The sequence below is a fragment of the Neomonachus schauinslandi genome, chromosome 6, assembly GCF_002201575.2.
Source record: "Neomonachus schauinslandi chromosome 6, ASM220157v2, whole genome shotgun sequence".
NCBI classification, from domain to species: Eukaryota; Metazoa; Chordata; class Mammalia; order Carnivora; family Phocidae; genus Neomonachus; species Neomonachus schauinslandi.
Window position 1 is genome coordinate 23,621,536 of NC_058408.1, and position 20,881 is coordinate 23,642,416.

General features: G+C 35.9%; 1 protein-coding gene across 3 annotated transcripts in view; it reads right to left on the reverse strand.

Moving 5' to 3' along the window:
* KCNT2 (potassium sodium-activated channel subfamily T member 2) overlaps positions 1-20,881 on the reverse strand; it is a 377,441-nt gene that overhangs the window by 224,999 nt on the left and 131,561 nt on the right. For all 3 annotated transcript variants that reach the window (XM_021686661.1, XM_021686660.1, XM_021686659.1), the window contains exons 5-7: positions 20,266-20,325; positions 10,385-10,459; positions 8,783-8,866 (exon numbers count right to left, since the gene is read on the reverse strand). In XM_021686661.1, coding sequence (XP_021542336.1) covers positions 8,783-8,866; positions 10,385-10,459; positions 20,266-20,325 — 219 coding nt within the window. The remainder of the gene's footprint in view (positions 1-8,782; positions 8,867-10,384; positions 10,460-20,265; positions 20,326-20,881) is intronic.

Consider the following 20,881-nt stretch of genomic DNA (forward strand, 5'->3'; position numbering starts at 1 on the left):
CACTACATTTATTACTGTGTATTATATTTCAACTATCTTGTGCACACTCGATGCATATACTTTAAATGGATATAGCAACATATTTCCATTTTTGCCTAGGTCTAAATATACTTTACCTTAGCATTCATATTACAAAAATGACACTAAGGGGGACCACCAAAGCCCCAAATTTCAGTTTACTCCCCCTTATCAACATTTATAGAGATGTTGCACTGACTCCCAAAAAGCTCTCCACAGTAAGCAATGTCTATAATGGAAAATTCTAATTTTAAGAGTAATAGCTAGGTCAAGCTACAATCACATCTCATTCTCTGAATCAGGAAAAATGACATGAAATATGCCAGGCAATCTATCATGAACAGAAAAAACTAAACAGCCAATGAACAAAATTTTTTAAGTTTAATTTCATTAATATAAAGATAAAGGTGAATTAAAGATATAATTTCTATCTTTCCAATTGAAAAATGTTAAAAAATAATAATATCCAATATTGTTTAAAATGCAAAAAAGTGAGCACTCACAAATGATTGATATTGCCCATGCAATTTGTTATAAAATTTCTTGAAGGTGATTTGGTAACACAAGTCAAAGCCATGTCCTTTTTATTTCATGCATTCATTAATTAATTTAATGAGTACGTACTCAATAACATAACTTCTAAAAACTGACCACATGAAAATCATCAGAGATAAAAATTAATATTTATGTTAATTTTTATTACAAAATTACAATACTTACATGAAATAATGAATGTTCATTACTACTAAAATATGCAATACAAAATGGTTAAACAAAGTCATCAAAACTATACAATAGATTTAGATGCAGCTATTAAAAATGATTAGAAGACATATGAAATTGAGCACCACAAAAACAAAATTCAAATTATAACACTGAACATACAATGTAATTTCATATATGATATGTGTGCATTCTTTTCAGAGAAAATATTACAAGAATATAAGTTATGACTAGTATTTAGTCTGTGGTACATTCATAGGTTTTCATAATTTATAGTTTTCTGTTCATCTCAAATATTTTATAATAAACTTTTAACTGTCTTGAAGTCAGTGTTGCATGAAATAAATCACTTCACCAATATAAAATCTCAACAAGCCACTATTTTCTCTTCCTCTACCATATATTTAACCAAACTGTTAAGAAAACAAAAATCTAAGTTGATTAGAAGTTCACCTCTCATCCCTTACTTTCTTTTTGACAGAGGTGTTAATGAGCAGAAAAATAAATAAACATTTCTCCAACCAGTGAAAGGAGAAGCAAAATATAGAAACACAATGGAAAATGAATCCTAAATTAATATTGCAAAGCACTACTTTCACTCTCAGTGATTGACTAATGATTCCTCCCTTGGTTAGGTTATTTTTTTCCACCAACTAATAACACAAATTAGTGAAAAGAGGGTTATTTTTTCCCGGCGTATTTTTTCTTTTGCAATTTAGGCAATCCATATTTAGTGAAATAGTATTTTTGGGGGGAATAGTGAAGACAGCCCAACATTTCATCAAATCATTCCACAGGTCATACTCCCCTATCATTTGGACATGCATTTTCATGAGATTCCAGTGGTTATTTAAAATAAATGTTTAGAAACATTCATTTGGTTGTGAATACTCAAATGCTATCCAAATATACCTTTGGCTAAAATTTTTGTGTTCCATTTCTGTTCAAAAACATTTAAAAGGAAAACAAGTTTGCTTCCAAGCAAATTTAATTTCAATGTAGTAAAATTAACAGTATTGAACCCTTACTACATTTATGCCAGATACAATATTTTATACACACACACACACACACACACATCTATATGTTATACATGTATGTAATTTCATTTAATTTTTATAACAAGTCTGTAGGGTAACTACTTTAGTTCTCTTCTGAAGACAAGTAACCAAAGCTATTGGTAGCTCTGGCTTGGTGATATTTAGAAAATCTGGGAGGAGGGGCACCTGGGTGGCTCAGTCAGCTAAGCATCTGCTTTTGGCTCAGGTCATGATCCCAGATTCCTGGGATCACTCAGTGGGGATCCTGCTTCTCCATCTCCCTCAGTCCCCCAGCTTGTGCTCTCTCTTACTCTCTGTCTCTCAAATAAATAAATAAAATCTTAAAAAAAAAAAGTCTGGGAGGAGAGGAAAAGATGGTGGAGGAGTAGCAGACCCTATTCCAACTGGTCCCCAGAATTGAGCTGGATATCTACCAGACCACTCTGAACACCCACAAAATCAGCCTGAGATGTAAGAAGATATATCTGGATCTCCACAAACAGAATATCGCAGGCGGTTGATTTCCAGGTATGAAGTGTGGAACTGTGATTCCGCAGGCACATATCTGAAGATAAACAGGAGGGGGAGAGAGCCGTGGGGATCCTACACCACCGGTAAGCAATAGCCTCCCATGCTGAGGACAGGGCACAGACTAGCAGACCAGTAGCGGCGGGGAAAGGAGTTTAGGGCAGCCCCCCAGACAGAAGCCCAGAGCATCAGAGCTCCACATGCAAACTGGGGGCGGTTGGCAGTTTTAGAAGCACAAAGGACAGAGACGTGCCCCGACCTGGAGGCGAGGACTAGGAGCCCTGCTGAGGGGTGTACAACCCAGGATACTGCACTTTATAGCAGCACAGACAGAAACGGAGATAGTGTGGCCTGGAGAGCTCACTGAAGAACAGACTGTGATCTCTCTGTTCTGAGGCAGACGGTTGAAAATGATCACTTATGCTCTGACTCTCGGAAGAGATGCAGAAAGCTGCCAGGGAAAGCCGCCAGAGAATAAAGCCCCAAAAACCGGTTTTCACTGAGCCCATCCCCCCCCCACATGGGGCAGGGCAACTTTACCCAAACAGGGTTGCCTGAGTAACAGCATGGCAGGTCCCTCCCCTAGAAGACAGGCTGGGAGAACAAGAGGCAAACAACCCTAAGGTCCCTATAAAACAGGTGCATCTGGCTTGGGTTGTGGTCAATAATTTGGACTCCGTACAGTCCCTCAACCACCCCTCAACAGAATGACTAGGAGGAGGAAGCCCCAAAATAGGAAAGACTCAGAGACTGTGACTTCTGCCACTGATTTACAAATGGATATAGATATAACCAAGATGTCGGAAATGGAATTCAGGGTAACAGTTATGAAGACAATAGCTAGAATGGAGAAATCAATTAATGGCAACATAGAGTCTCTAAGGGCAGGAATGAAAACCGAAGTGGCAAAACTTAAAAATGCTATCAATGAGATCCAATCTAATCTAGATAATCTAACAGCTAGGGTAAGCGAGGCAGAAGAACGAATTAATGATCTAGAAGACCAATTGATAGAAAAGAAGGATAAAGAGGAGGCCATGGAGAAACAACTCAAAATCCATGACAAAATCAGAGAAATAAGTGACACCATGAAACATTACAATGTCAGAATTATTGTGATATCTAAGAGGGTGGAGAGAGAGAGAGGACTAGAAGATATATTTGAGCAAACTGTAGCTGAGAACTTTCCTAATCTGGGGAATGAAGCAAACATTCGTGTCTTAGAGGCAGAGAGGACCCCTCCCAAGATAAGGAAAACAGGCCACTGCCCCGGCATGTAATAGTAAAACTCAAATCTTAGAACCAAGGAAACCATCTTAAGGGCAGTTAGGGGGAAGAGATTCCTTACGTACAGAGGGAGGAACATCAGACTTATCCACAGAGACATGGCAAGCCAGAAAGGGCTGGCAAGACATATTCAGGGTACTAAATGAGAAGAACATGCAGCCAAGAATACTTTATTCATCAAGGCTGTCATTTAGAATGGATGGAGAGATCCAGAGCTTCCAAGACCAGCAGAAACTGAAAGAATATGTGACCACTAAGCCGGCCCTGCAAGAAATATTAAGGGGGTTCTATAAAAGGAGAAAGACCTCATGAGTGATATAGAACAGAAATTTACAGAGATAATCTATAGAAACAAGGACTTCACAGGCAACATGATGACAATAAAATCATATCTTTCAATAATCACTCTCAACGTGAATAGCCAAAATGCTCCCATAAAACAGCACAGGGTTGCAAATTTGATAAAAAGACAGGACCCATCTATATGCTGTCTACAAGAGACTCATTTTGAAATGTCTCATAAAGAGACATCCAGACTGAAAGTGAAGGGATGGAGATCCATCTTCCATGCTAATGGACCTCAAAAGAAAGCTGGGGTAGCAATTCTCATATCAGACAAATTAGATTTTAAGCTAAAGAGTGTAGTTAGAGACACAGAAGGACACTATACCATTCTTAAAGGCTCTATCCAACCAGAAGATCTAACAATTGTAAGTATCTATGCCCCGAACATGGGAGCAGCCATCTACATAAGCCAACTGTTAACCAAAATAAAGAGTCATATTGATAATAATACGATAATTGTCGGAGACTTCAATACTCCACTCTCAGCAATAGACAGATCATCTAAGCAGAAAATCAACAAAGGAACAAGAGTTTTGAAAGACACACTGGACCTGATGGACCTCATAGATATATACAAAACATTCCACCCCAAAACAACAGAATACTCATTCTTCTTGAGCGCACACAGAACTTTCTCCAGAATAGACCACATACTGGGTCACAAATCAGGTCTCAAATGATACGAAAAGATTGAGAATATTCCTTGCATATTCTCAGACCATATGCTTTAAAACTGGAACTCAATCACAAGAAAAAATTTGGAAAATATTAAAACACTTGGAAGCTGAAGACCACTCTGCTCAAGAATGTTTGGGTCAACCAGGAAATCAAAGAAGAACTTAAAACATTCATGGAAACCAATGAGAATGAAAACACATTGGTCCAAAACCTATGGGATACTGCAAAGACTGACCTAAGGGGGAAATACATAGCCATCCAAGCCTCACTCAAAAAAATAGAAAAATCCCGAATTCACCAACTAACTATGCACCTTAAAGAACCAGAGCAAAAGCAACAAATGATACCTAAGCCATGCATTAGAAGAGAAATAGTTAAGATTAGAGCAGAGATCAAAGAATTAGAAACCAGAAAACACAGTAGAGCAGATCAATGAAACTAGAAGCTGGTTCTTTGAAAGAATCAATAAGATCAATAAACCACTGGCCAGAGTTATCCAAAAGAAAAGAGAAAAGACCCATATTAATAAAATTATGAATGAAAGGGGAGAGATCACGACCAACACCAAGGAAATAGAAACAATTATTAGAAATTATTATCAACAACTATATGCCAATAAATTAAGTAACCTGGAAGAAATAGATGCCTTCCTGGAAACCTATAAACTACCAAGACTGAAACAGGAAGAAATTGAAAACCTGAATAGACTAATAACCAATAATGAGATTGAAGCAGTGATCAAAAAACTCCCAAAAAAGCAAGAATCCAGGGCCTGATGGATTCCCTGGGGAATTCTACCAAACATTCAAAGAGGAAATAATACCTATTCTACTGAAGCTGTTTCAAAAAATAGAAACAGAAGGAAAGCTTCCAGACTCATACTATGAGGCCAGCATTATCTTGATCCCCAAACCAGGCAAAGACCCCATCAAAAAGGAGAATTTCAGACCAATATCCCTGATGAATATGGATGGCAAAATTCTCAACAAAATCCTAGCTAATAGGATCCAACAGACATTAAAAAGATCATCCACCACGACCAAGTGGGATTTATCCCTGGGATGCAAGGGTGGTTCAACATTCGCAAATCAATCGATGTGATAGAAAACATTAATAAGAGGAGAGAGAAGAACCATACGGTCCTCTCAATTGATGCAGAAAAAGCATTTGACAAAATATAGCATCCTTTCCTGATTAAAACTCTCCAGAGTATAGGGATAGAGGGAACATTCCTCAAGTTCATAAAATCCATCTATGAAAAACCCACAGTGAATATCACCCTCAATGCGGAAAAGATGAGAGCCTTTCCCTTAAGATCAGGAACACATCAAGGATGCCCACTCTCACCACTATTGTTCAACATAGTACTAGAAGTCCTAGCAACAGCAATCAGACAACAAAAGAAATAAAAGGTATTTGGGCGCCTGGGTGGCTCAGATGGCTAAGCGTCTGCCTTCGGCTCAGGTCATGATCTCAGGGTCCTGGGATCGAGTCCCGCATCGGGTTCCCTGCTCCTTGGGAGCCTGCTTCTCCCTCTGCCTCTCTCACTCTGTCTCTAATGAATAAATAAATAAAATCTTTAAAAAAAAAAGAAATAAAAGGTATTCAAATTGGCAAAGAAGAAGTCAAACTCTTCACAGATGATATGATACTTTATGTGGAAAACCCAGACTCCAACCCCAAATTACGAGAACTCATATAGCAATTCAGTAATGTGGCAGGATACAAAATCAATGCACAGAAATCAGTTGCTTTCTTATACACTAACAATGTAACTGTAGAAAGAGAAATTAGAGAATTGATTCCATTTACAATAGCACCAAAAACCATAAGATACCTTGGAATAAACTTAACCAAAGAGGTAAAGGATCTATACTCTAGGAACTACAGAACACTCATGAAAGAAGTTGAAGAAGACACAAAAAGATGGAAAAATATTCCATGCTCATGGATTGGAATAAACACTGTTAAAATGTCCGTGCTACCCAGAGCAACCTATAGCTTCAATGTGATCCTGATCAAAATCCCAATGACATTTTTCAAAGTGCTCGAACAAACAATCCTAAAATTTGTATGGAATCAGAAAAGACCCCGAATCACTGAGGAAATGTTGAAAAAGAAAAACAAAGCTGGGGGCATCACGTTGCCCGATTTCAAGCTATATTACAAAGCAGTGATCACCAAGACAGCATGACACTGGCACAAAAACAGACATATAGACCAATGAAACAGAACAGAGAGCCCAGATATGGACCCTCAAATCTATGGTCAAATAATCTGTGACAAAGCAGGAAAAAATATGCAGTGGAAAAAAGCCAGTCTCTTCAATAAATGGTGCTGGGAAAATTGGACAGCTATATACAGAAGAATGAAACTCGACCATTCTCTAACACCATACACAAAGATAAACTCAAAATGGATGAAAGACCTCAATATGAAACAGGAATCCATCAAAATCCTAGAGGAGAACATAGGCAGTAACCTCTTCGACATCAGCCACAGCAACTTCTTTCAAGATACATCTCCAAAGGCTAGTGAAGCAAAAGCAAAAATGAACTTTTGGGACTTCATCAAGATAAAAAGCTTCTGCACAGCAAAGGAAACAGTCAACAAAACAAAGAGGCAACCCACAGAATGGGAGAAGATATTTGCAAATGACACTACAGACAAAGCGCTGATTTCCAAGATCTATAAAGAACTTCTCAAACTCAACACCCAAAAAACAAATAATCAAGTCAAAAAATGGGGAGAAGACATGAACAGACACTTCTCCAAAGAAGACCTACAAATGGCTAACAGACACATGAAAAAATGTTCATCATCATTTGCCATCAGGGACATTCAAATCAAAACCACATTGAGATACCACCTTACACCAGTTAGAATGGCAAAAATTGACAAGACAAGAAACAACAAATGTTGGAGAGGTTGTGGAGAAAGGGGAACCCTCTTACACTGTTGGTGGGAATGCAAGTTGGTACAACCACTTTGGAAAACAGTGTTGAGGTGCCTCAAAAAATTAAAAATAGACCTACCCTATGACCCAGCAATTGCACTACAGGGTATTTACCCCAAAGACACAAATGTAGTGAAAAGAAGGGCCATATGCAACCCAATATTCATAGCAGCAATGTCCGCAATAGCCAAACTGTGGAAAGAGCTGACATGCCCTTCAAAGATGAATGGATAAAGAAGATGTGGTCCATATATACAATGGAATATTACTCAACCATCAGAAAGGATGAATACCCAACTTTTACATCAACATGGATGGGACTGGAGTAGATTATGCTAAGTAAAATAGAAATTAGAGAAATTTCTCTAATTTCAAGCAGAGAAAGCCAATTATCATATGGCTTCACTTATTTGTGGAACATAAGGAATAGCATGGAGGACATTAGAAGAAGGAAGGGAAAAATGAAGGGGGGGAATTGGAGGTGGAGATGGACCATGAGACTATGGACTCCGAGAAACAAATGAGGGTTTTAGAGGGGAGGGGGGTGGGGGGATGGGTTAGCTCAGTGGTGGGTATTAAGGAGGGCATGTACTGCATGGAGCACTGGGTGTTATACAAAAAGAATGAATCATGGATCACTACATCAAAAACTAATGATGTATTGTATGGTGACTAACATAACATAATAAAATTTAATTTAATTTAATTTTAAAAAAAGAAAATCTGAACTATCTTTGTTTACCAGGTCATAGGGCCTTACAAAGGTGGTGACTTGACAATAAGGGCCAAGTTAATTTAGCCCAGAAAGTTTTCATTCTGAATTAGGATGCAAGCAGACTTAAGGTCTATTAACGTCAATATTAATATTGACATCGCTTTGACAGTATTTTACCAAAACTCTTCCATTATTACAAATATTTAAATGAAACTATTTATTGGGATACTAAATTAATTTAAAAGAAATTTATTAATTTAAAATAAAATAAATTTATCTCTTTTAAAAATGAACCATTCAGAAATTTATTTATACCTAAATAAATCACAATAGTATGAGTTTATATTTCATGGGCAAAAGAAAAATGAGGAAGTACAAGACTAAGACCTCAAATCATCTTCTCTCTGTGTTTAATATAAGCACTAAAAGTATGTAAGAAATAATGGAAGGTTGAAAATATTTTGTATTGGCACTTCATTCTTTCATACTTACGATCATATTTTCCAAGGCATGTTTGGCAAGCCAACAGTTTAGAAAGACGGGGACAAATAGATTCCTTAAGGAAGGCCAAAAGATCTGAAAAACAAAGCAAAACTAAACTTTTATCTCAAAGCAAAAATCATATCCAGCAGATTAACATGTAAAACAAAAAAAAAAGTTAATAAAGACAATATAATTTTTAATACATGTGACAAATACTTTAAACTCATTAATGAAATGCAAGGAGAAGATCCAATCTTTTCATTCATTGTTCTAATTCTTACTTAGGAAAAAATTCTTTGGGAAATTATTGTAGAAGCAGAAAGGAAAAAATGAGCTCCCGCTAACGTCACCTATAACTATGGTAATACTATCATTAATTCTTTCAGTGTAACGGTTTATAATAGAGATCACCTCTTTCTTCCCTACAGCTGGAAGGGGAACATAGGAATAAGGAGAGAAGGCTTTCCCTTTTCACAACATTACCACTTACTTCAGATTCAAACATTTTAAGTGACACTGGGAACCATATTCAATTGGATTATATGTAGTTAGCCTGTCATTTAATCTAGTTCCAGTCGTTCCTGTAGATAAATCATTCAAATTAAAATAATTGTCAGAAGTAAGCAACCACTTGAGATAATATTTGCTTATTTCCATAATTTTCCAAATAAAATTCAAATGAAGTGTTAGAAAGCATATCCCCAACAGACATTTTTATAAATCTATGAGATAGAGATTAAAACCTAATTTTGCAATGGCAAAGTGCTTGTTACATATTTATGGGGTTGCAATTGAGCATGATCATTGTAAAATTGGTATTCCACAGTACCTTGATAAAAAAACAAATTGCTAATTATCTGGCTGTTGGCAACTTTCTTATTAATGGGAGAACCGGACTTAGTAAATATTGTGTTTAAGCTAGAAATAAATATATGCTCAGTGTGAGAAACTTTTATCAATACTTGGTTTCTATTTTTTTTCATTTGAGTATAGGTGACATACAATGTTCTATGAGTTTCAGGGTACAACTTAGTGATTTCACAAGTTTATACATTATGCTATGTTATCCACAAGGGTAGTACCACCTGTCCTATGATATCACTACTATATCATTAATTGTATTCCTTATGCTATGCCTTTTATTCCCATGACATTCATTCCATAACTGGAAGCCTGTATCCCTTACCTTTCACCCAGTTTGCCCAACCCCCCACTCTCTCCCCTCTGGCAACCGTCAGTTCTCTGTATTTATAGGTCTGATTCTGCTTTTTGTTAGTTTCTATTTTTTTTTAATTTCACAATATACACAAGAAATGGAGTGATTAATTTCTACTCTGTCTAGATAATATCAACACCTATTCACATGGCACATCTAGAGCATATATGTCTAAAAAAGTATTTTATTTTGCTATTGCACTAAATCTCACTAGTTTTCATTTAATTCCATAATCTAGTTATCCAACTGATTTTACTCTTTATTTTTAATACCATGATCCTTACCAAAGCCTAAAATCATTTATTGGAGCTAATATAGTATTTATTAGTATTTAGATTTAAAGACTTAAGTCTAATGACAAAATTAGTTATTTTAAAGATGATTTTAGGACTTACTGAGATAATGAAGGGAACCGCATTAATTATTTCCAAGATGAAGGGTATTCGTAAAATCTGTTCCCAGATGTTTCCCTTCCAAGAAAGAATAAATAAAAATGAAAGTCAATTATACTGAATCCCATTAAAGGGGGAAAAAGACAGCACTCAGAATTTCTCTAGCAAGGATGCTTACATTAACCGAATACCAAATCATTATATAAAAATGTAGCAATGACTTTTAAAGATTATTTTTCTAAATGTAATTGTACTCCCTCAATATTTTGGTAAGTTTAAGTAAAGCAAACATTTATAGTAAGTCTTGAATATTGTACACAACACATTTTGATCATATAATATTTCATGGAAGAAAAGTTACAAGTAAAGATACACATATTAAAGAAGCTGCAGAATCAGTAAAAAAGTGATTCAATCTTAATTTTTTTACTATATGAGTTATATTCACAGAAACTGTAAAGGATATTAAATAGCTTATAAATACATACACTTGTTAATGTTCATTAGTATTAACATTGTTTTTATGTTAAAACTTAAAGGGCTTTTTCAAGCATCTAGATTCTAATCTCCCAACCCACATAGTACAACAGTATTCATCAAAACTGGTGACATAATTTTTGTGTCCTAGTGCAAAATGAAAATTCCGGGCTTCCTATTAACAAATTATTAACAATTTCCAGAAGGTGAGAGAAGAATATTAAAATAAGCACAGGCCCTTCTAAATGGATAGCCTTGTGCAAATGCATACAACACAACCATGACGCTGCCCCGATATAAACAGGTTAATCACTGACACTTTCTTAAATGGTGTCCAATGGGGGAAAAAAAAAACTCAGGACTTCCTAAAGCAGCTTATTCTTCTATGAAGAGATCTCCATATTAGAAAGGTAATTTGAAATCTGGGTCCCTGTATTTTCCAATTATTTTATAACAGTGGCTTCAAAGTTAGGAGCCTTTCTTAATATTCCCTTGAGGTCCCAAAGTCTTAAAACATCACAGTAATATAAGATACTACCACATCACAAAGCAAGGTTCTATACCTGCTAATGTCCATGTACTCAAATATTAAGTAACAAGTTTTACTGTATTTCATTCATCACCATCTCCAGGTTGTACAGAAAGTGGTAGGGGGAGCAGGTAGAAAAAAAATGGAAGCAAAGAGAAGGCCTCCATACACGGATGTTAGTGGCGCTTGGGTGCTTCTCTCATCACTTCAAGCTAAGTGAGAAGGGATCAAGAGAACCACTTAGGGAGCTTGGCTCACATGTAGAGGCTGTATTTGGCTCATGCCCAAAACATCTAAACATGAAGAGACAACAGTGCAACAAGAACAGAGGGTTGAAATGAGAGCAAGCCACCATGATGCCAATTCTGAGACAAAGGTACTTGTTTTCTGGGAACGAGACATAGAATCTAAAGAATAAAATCTATGGTCATTTTAAAGGAGTTTACACTCAGGATGGCTGTGTGCCTGAAGGGGAAACAAGACCTCAACAAATGGTGGACCTCAGAGTGTCAGGGCTTGGGTCAGAGCCCTAGTGGCCAGTCAGAGGCACTGAGGCATCCAAGGAGCTTCAGTCAAAAGCCTGCAGAAGACCGCAAAAGCCCTACTTGTATTTGCCATGCAGAACAAACCAACACCAGACTACACTTGTGCTATCAGGCACCTTCATCCCAAAGGCTGACTTCACCTTCACTCCCTGTGCCTCCTCAGCCCCGAAGGGACCAGAATCAGCAGCAACAAGTTAGAGAGGAAGTGGGAATAACAGATAACCTCACAATGATTCCCCGTCTCATGCAGGTCTGAGCTGAGGATAAGCTGAAGTATTAAAGTGGATGAAAATTTTAAATGTTTATATATATTGAGCATAGTTTCCTAAATACTAAACTGAAATTTGCCTTGTTATTGGAGAGACTACAAAAGTTCTGGGACCTTTACAACATATCATCTGATCAGCATGGATCAAGAGGATGTGTGCATTTGGAAAAGTGTTGGGGAAATAAAATCTTTAAAAAAAAAAAAGTGTTGGGGGACTAAAGGCCTTTCCTACTTGCACTGAGTCAAGCTTGTTCGATAAAGCAGTTGTAACTGATTGTGTGTTTGTGTGCGTGTGTGTGTGTGCAAGTTAATATTGCCATTTCATTCACCAGTTTTTTTACATGACTCAGTTTCCAGAAGGCTTAACATTTGGCTTATTCTGTCCTTGGTGTGTTTTTACTGGTGACTGTACCTCTCTCTTTGGTGTCAATGATTGTTCCTAGGAAAGAGACTGATGTGACCAGCCAGAGAAGGAACAGTCTGGAAACAGTTACCACTGATGATATGGCAGGATATCTCTATTAATGCAGAGCAAGATTAATATTAGTTTTCTTTGCTGTGAGACACTGGACAAATTTAATTCATAGTAAACAAAAACATCATATATCTCTGATGACTCTCTTCATTTCCATTTGTAATACATCAACTTTATTTCATGATTTTTTTCTCAATTAAAAGAGTCTCATAACTGGTATCTGACTTAATTTGGTTAATTTCTGATTTATCTTCTATAATAAAGCAAAAAAGTTCTTTCCAAAATGCCATTGCCAACATAATGACATCCAAACTACTCTTCAGATTATATGAAGGCTCATAATCTGGACTCTGGTTACTGGTTTGGTTTGTACCTACTATACTTCTATTTCCATCTTGAATTCAGCCACAGATTCATCCATACTGAATTTTATACAGTTCTCTGAGCAGGCTATTTCATACTTTTATAACTTTGCTCACACTTCTCCCGCTGCTTGGAACGCCCCACTCCCCATGCCTTCACCACTAATCTCCTGGACAAGTGTTAATAATGTTTTATAGAACTGCTTGTTTCTATGCCTGTTAGGGCTCAAGAAGTATGTTAATGAGTAAATTAGGGGTGCCTGGATGGCTCAGTTGGTTAAGCGTCTGCCTTCAGCTCAGGTCATGATCCCAGGGTCCTGGGATCGCCCGGTGTCGGGCTCCCTGCTCAGTGGGCAGCCTGCTTCTCCCTCTGCCTCTGCCTGCCATTCCCCCTGCTTGTGCTCTCTCTCTCTCTCCCTCTGTCAAATAAATAAATAAAATCTTAAAAAAAATAATGAGTAAATTAAACTTCCAAATATTTTATACGTACTTTCCCTCTTCTTGGTATAATTATTTTGTTTTTGAACTTAAGTATTTACATTTCTTTCTATTGAATCCAAATGGAAACACTTAAAAGAATTTTATTGTTTTAAGCCTATCTGAATATCGTTACATATAAGTTGTTTCACTTGTAACCACAGAGTTCAAGTAGAAAGTTTCTGCAGGAAAGCATTTTAGGAGTACTTGGCTACATACCCATCTCAGGTAATTTCATCTATGTTTCAACTTCAACTTATCATCAATAATAAACCAATGACTTCCAGTGCTGTATCTCTAGTCCAGATCAGTATTGCATCTCTGAGATTCTGTTTCATCTCCACTACCTAATGCATTGCTTCACGCAAATGCCTCAAAGGCACCTTGTGTGGATTATGTCAAAAAGTATAATTTATGATTTTTGCCTCATTGGTTCCCCAGCAACACAAACCAAAAATCCTGGAGAAATTATTCACATCTTCCTTCTACCAGATACCTAAGGATAACTGGTCAATAAGATCTCCTAATTCATGGGATCCCTGGGTGGCTCAGTTGGTTAAGCATCTGCCTTAGGCTCAAGTCATGATCCCTGGCTCCTTGGTTGGAGCCCCGTGTTGGGCTCCCTGCTCAGTGGGGAGTCTGTTTGTCCCTCTTCCTCTCCCCTTTCCCTGACTTGTGCACGTGCTCTCTTTCTCAAATAAATAAGATCTTTAAAAAAAAAATCTTCTGAATCATAAATAGATCTTTAGTTTCCCTCCTTCTCATTCTACCTCATTCCCACTCTTTGACCTGGTTGAGGCTCCTAGCTGGTCTCCTTCCCTTCATTCTTGCCCCATTCCAATTCACCTACCATATCATCTGGATTTTTTTTTCCTAAAGGTACACCTAATGTGCCAATCCCCTGAAAATGAATAAACTTCCCACTGAGGGCTAATTTTCATTATCTAAAATTATACAATGAGGCAATATACTCATTGCTAAAAATAAATGAATATCTTCTTATTGTATTCATTACATTTGATTCTAAGATCTCAGGTTGTCTCCTGAACTTAAAGATACATTAATAAATATCTCCCCTAAAATTAGCTAATGAAAAATAAACATAGAAAGTATTCATAAGTTCCACTGAGTGTTAGGGAGTAACTATGAGCCTACATTATATAAATCTACATGATAAAAACAATTATCATGAAGAAAACAGCATGTACCCGTAGAAGGCATTATAGAGAAGCATAAAATAAAATCCAAAGTGCCCTTCAAAATTATGTTAAATACTTATTTCATTTCATCTTATTTTCACAAAGGAGATAAAAGGCATGGCTTTTTCCAAAAGGGTATTTATTTATTTATTATTTATTTATTCATTCATTCATTCATTCATTCATTCATTCTTCATTAAGCTCCATGCCCAAAGTGGGGCTTGAATTCATGATTCTGAGACTAAAAGTCACATATTCTATCGACTGAGTCAGCCAGGCACCCCCAACAGGTAACTTCCTAAAGAAAAAGAAATTTCTGGGGTGGTGGCTCAGTGGGTTGGCTCAGTTGGTTGGGCCCCTGCCTTTGGCTCAGGTCATGATCCCAGGGTCCTGCGATGGATCCCCATGCCAGACTCCCTGCTCAGCGTTTCTGCCTCTATTGCTCCCCCTGGTTGTGCTTTCTCACTCTCTCTGTCAAATAAATAAAATCTTTAAAAAAAAAGAAATTTTTTAAGTAGCTTTATCGGTTCTGAGTGTGTAGAACTACGTTTCTCTTACAGAATTCAATAAAGTATAAATAAATTAATCCAAACATTTTACAACATTTGTTATGGACATAACTTTCCTTAATCAATAAAAATGCAGGAAAATGGGTAACTTTCTAAAATGTATCAGGCTTTTATTTTTATCATAAAGAAAAATGGAAGTTTATAACTGTACAATTACATATGTACCTCCAAAATGCACTTAAAAAATTATAAGATGTATGGTAATATTGTTGTTAGACTAAGATGTACCCTGGGACTTTTTAAAAACACTTTCTTCTTCAATATTAAAAATACCTGTATGTAAATATGTAACTAAAAAGGCTGATAACTTATTTTCTTTAGTGAATTTAAAATAGTTTAGTATCCCTAAGGCAGTCTTATTTTGTACAGCTAAATGTAAACTGAACAATAATTAGATTCACCATTTCCATGGCTTCATAAGCAGAATCACCAGTATTGGAACACCTAGGTGGCTCAGTCCATTAAGCTACTGACTTGATTTCCGCTGGCTTGGGTCACGACCTCAGGGTCATGGGACTCTGTGCGGAGTCTGCTTGTCCCTCTCCCTCCCCCTCTGCCCCTAGTCCTGCTCTCACTCACAATCTCTCTCTAAAATAAAATCCTAGGGGAAAAAAAAAAAAAGAAACACCAGGATCTAGGAGTGTCTAGGAGTCCTAGTCAAATCCTTTGTTCTTTGCCAGAAAGGAGCCCATCATGGTGTTAAAATTTCAAAACTGTTGCTTTTTATAAAGTGATTATAGAAAAAAGAACTGTAGATTTAACAGAAGCCTTCTAGGTATGTTGGATTTTTGTTTGCAGAATTTTGGAAATTATGCTGGAGTTTGTTTTCATTTCCTTTTGATTTAATGAATGTGTGTGTATAAATAGAGTTCTATTTTGAAAGCAGTTGATAAAGACATAGAGGGTATTTATGGTAACAGAAGAATAAGAACTTTACTGCTGGGCGATCCCATGGTTGTTCTGCCAAGTAGCTATAAACATGAATGGAATGATGATTTAAGTACAGACCTGCACTTCTGTAGGATAGAGGACTAAATAAGTTGATGTCAGGGATTTTTAAATCATTATCTGCTAACCTCAACATGCACTTTATAGAGTTTTTGCTTATTTAGGTTTTATTCATCAGTCTTTGTTTTTCAAAACCTGCAGTCTCCACAATAGTTTAAGCTGTTTAGTTAAGGATGAAGTCATCACACTTATTTTAGAATGTTTAATTTCAAGAATTATAAAGTGCTTACAGAATACTGTATTAAATTTGTTTTTAAATATTGTATATATATGTATATAATACATACAAATATGCACATTATCTGTACATATATGTAAACAAATATAAATATTGATTTGCTATTATGTTGATAGTTCAGAACTTAACATATCAAAGAACAATATTAGGGATATATACAGTTGCTAATGCAATATCCATTTCTGCTTACCTCTCTATAATTTTTCTTAAAAATCTAATTTGAAAAAAAAAAATCTAATTTGAGAGGAGGAGCTCATTTGAGTTTCTGCTATCCAAATTTGCCTTAATTATAGGCCATAAAAAGTTATCAATTATTTAATTTATTCATTCCAAATATTTTATCCAGCAGTCTATTGGAGTGGGTCAAAAGAGTCCATGAGTTTGACTGAATTTATGAGAGGAAAAAGAAGGTAATTACCAGAAACCTATCCTTCCAATGTCACATAATTCCTTTATATCCTTTGTTTCCTTTGAAACACACAAACTCAACTACCATCTACCTCTCCTCCATCTAAGCCATTAATGTTTATGAAGGTCAGAATGGAAATATTATATATCATCTAACTCTTATAATGCTACTAGGTCTCATAATGCTTTGCTCTCATTTTATAAATGGCAGGAAGTAATTAATTACAAATGTCAATATCATATGATTACAGTGGAAACTTGTCTTGAATCTGTGTTTTTTAAATGATTTTTAAATTAGGGCTAAGAGTTCCACTAAGCACCAAAGTTAATTTCATATTACTTTTTGGCTAGAATTTAAAGCAAATACACTCAAAAATGCAGATTAATATTTTGACCTCTTAAATATCTATACACACTCTTGTACTAGTGGAAGAGATTTAATTATTTACCAAAAACACCCACGTGCCTAATTTTTTAGCATGTCATTTTGTTTTTATTACTTTCAACTTTCATCACCTACTTGAATACTAAGTAACTTAGAAGATAAAATCTTGGATATTAATTCACTTGATTATTATTTCGCTCTTCTAGGTATCCAAAATCTAGATTTGTCAATCTATATACATTAATTGAGCACCTATTTCAATGAAGAGATAAACTCATAAATCATTAAAAGATCTTCCTCAACATATTAGTCTATACTGTTCATCACTGAGTGAGTACTTCCTAGGTAATATAAGGATGAGTGACTACCTACATGTAAGGTCTTTCAACTTCTCTTCTCTAGCTTCAAAATATTCTTTCATGCACAATTTTCCATCTTCTGTGCTCTCAGAAAAGAATGGAATGTATCCAAAGCAAATCAGTAGACCTCAGTTTTCTACTCCAACTTATTATTTTGTATAAAACTTGCTTCATCTATCATTTTTCTTAGTCCCCTCTACCTACTTTCTGTAAAGGATGCAAATTTTTTTCCATCATTGGTCAATCTTCTCTGCCCCATTAGACCACTTCTAGGGTAGTGACCCTACCCCAGTCAATCAACATTCTTCATTTAACACTTTTACTCCCAATTGTACACCATTGAAATTGGTTTCTTACAAGTGAATAGCAAATGATTTCCTAAACTGTAAATTCAATAGCCTCTTCTCAAGCTCCTTAATAAACTTGTAGTTCCAACCCTTTCAGCCTTTCAGATAACACATTTCTTCCTTAGAATTTCTAACATCCTATTTTTTTCTCACAAATATTAAATCAAACCATCTATATTTTTTGGAAAGCCCACATTCTTTTCTTTCTATACTTTCTAATTCATCAATCTCACCTCATTAGATATTAGCATTATTTTCTTCAGATGGAGTTAAGGAGATTTTTTTTTTTAATAAACCCAGTGGAAAAGGTGAGTTTGTAAAGATTTCTTGCTCTAAATTTAGGATTAAAAGTAGTCTATGAAATGTTATCTTCAAAACCCTATGTCTGGGGTGCCTGGGTAGCTCAGTCATTAAGCATCTGCCTTCAGCTCAGGTCGTAGTCCCAGGGTCCTGGGATCAAGCCCCACATTGGGCTCTCTGTTCAGCGGGAATCCTGCTTCTCCCTCTCCCACTCCCCTGCTTGTATTCCCTCTCTCTCTGTGTCTCTCTCTGTCAAATAAATAAATAAAATCTTTAAAAAAAAAACCCTATGTCTTAAAAAGTGAGAAAGAAGTTAATATGCTAAATAAGAGTTCCCCAAAAACATAACCTTGAGTACACTTGTTGATATAGTAAATGCCGACAACATAAACTGAAGGTTAGTGATGGATATGATAGCCATTCCAAAGTCTTTCTACCCTTCTTTTCTATGTCTCTGTCTTCTCTGATTACTCTGTCTTTCTTCCAACAACCACAGTATAAGCATCTCCATCAAATGAGCCTTAGCTTCTCCCTTGGCTATTATCCCATACTTAATAGACTTGCATGCTTCCTCCACCATCTCTGTGAAAATGACCTCCACATCTTAAATCTCTCTTCCCTGCATGTTCCAGATTCTCATTTTTAGTTGTCCACATGTCATGTCTACCTATCTATCCATAAGCACCTCAAATTCATTATTTCCAAATCCATTTCCATTATTCTATCTATCCTGACCCCAATCCGATTTTTTCTTGATATAATTTTTCTTAGTTTTACTGCCATGTTCCCAGTCATGTGAATTTAGAAAATGTTGAAGTGATATTTGCCTTTACCTTTTTGTCAACTTTCTCAACAAATCAGGTGATGATTTCTTTAGTTTCTACCTTTATATTTCATCTTGTGTCAACTCTGTCTATTCCATTCACCCAGCCAAAAACTCACTCCCAGTTTTCCTTTCTGTAATTGTGTCTTAATTTAGCACATGGCTCTCAGTATGATGTCTCTCTGACCTGTGCTGCACAGATGTTCTGAACTAATACTAAAACTTAATTACAATTATAGAACTCTCATGTTCAACATCCTCCATCAAATTCCCATTATATGTTGCTGTACAAGGCCTTCACAATACTGTGCCAAATTTTCCCAACCAATATTTTTTCAGATGCCCCCCAAAATTCTGCCCAAACTTAAATATTTATTATTCTTCCAATTTTATATGCACATGACTTCTTTTATGCCTTTGTTAATTCTATAAATCCCTAGTGTCTTATCTTTTCATCTTTCCTTATTGAAATCACTGATTCAAGGACTCTGCTCTGCTTAAATCAGTCAAGTATTTTCATCCTATGATATGACATCTCTCTACCCCCATGGGACATGATTTGCACCTCACTGGAAGTACATACTGTTCTGTTTTGTATTATTATTATCTGCATAATTTTCTCTTGCTTATCCCCCTTTCTAGATGGAAACTCATTGAGAAAAGAACAATGCACAGTATGGGGCTCTTCATCAAATACAGACTCAATAAGTATTTGTTAAATTGTGTTAGCCAGACAAAGTCTCACCAAAGATTAAATAATCCATTAAAATAATTCCTAACAGATATGTTTTTGCTCCCTCAATGTTTTTTGTACAGATCAGGAAAAGAGGTTAAGAACAATTAAAAGCAAGATCATTCCATTTGCTTGCCTCACATAAGCATGTATATCATAGGTAAGTTAACCCACAGGAATTAGTGAAATATTTTTAAGCCACCCAGGCAAACATTACTATACAACTACAGATTTTTATCACATACCACAGAGGCCCAAAATAATTAAAGAAGTTTAAGAAGGACTTGCTTTACCCCAGAGTATAAATTATAAATAGAGGAATACTGGGTTAATGCTAGTAATGTGTTCTGTCAGCCAAAAACTTCTAATTAAAATAACTTACCTTATAACTGAGATAACCAAGTAGTATTGTTTCAAATAAACTTATCAATGCCACTGAAACCTGAAAAAAAATTGTACCTCAATGAGAAAACGCAACAGAATTTTAAAAATATATTCATGATTATAAAACTATTAGCTTTATGTACATATATGTGTGTATGTATGTATATATTTGTATAATATACAGATATACATATAAGGAGGTATTTTGTGGCACTGTAACTTCTCTATACAGGTGGCAGTTTGCTCTACAAGTTAGTTTTATATTTCTAATACTCCTTAATAAATATTTTTTATTATCTCAAATATAAATGTGGGATTAGAATAGTCAGACTGGCTGGAGTTTATATGATATGTAGAGAATGTTCTTTTGTGTATGTTCCTAATATGCACAATCACACATAGCTGCCCCAGCACAAATACTACCCTCTCCCAACAACAGCTCCACCACCTCTAGAACATCTATCAAAGACAGCAGTTCCTTTCAGAAAATAAAAGAATGTAAGCTTCGAGTTGAGAGATACATTCTCACTCTCACCCGCCTCAAACAAAATGAAACAGCAACATCCTTAACACTAAACAAAATAGTCCAGGTCAACACTTCCAGATACTTTGAG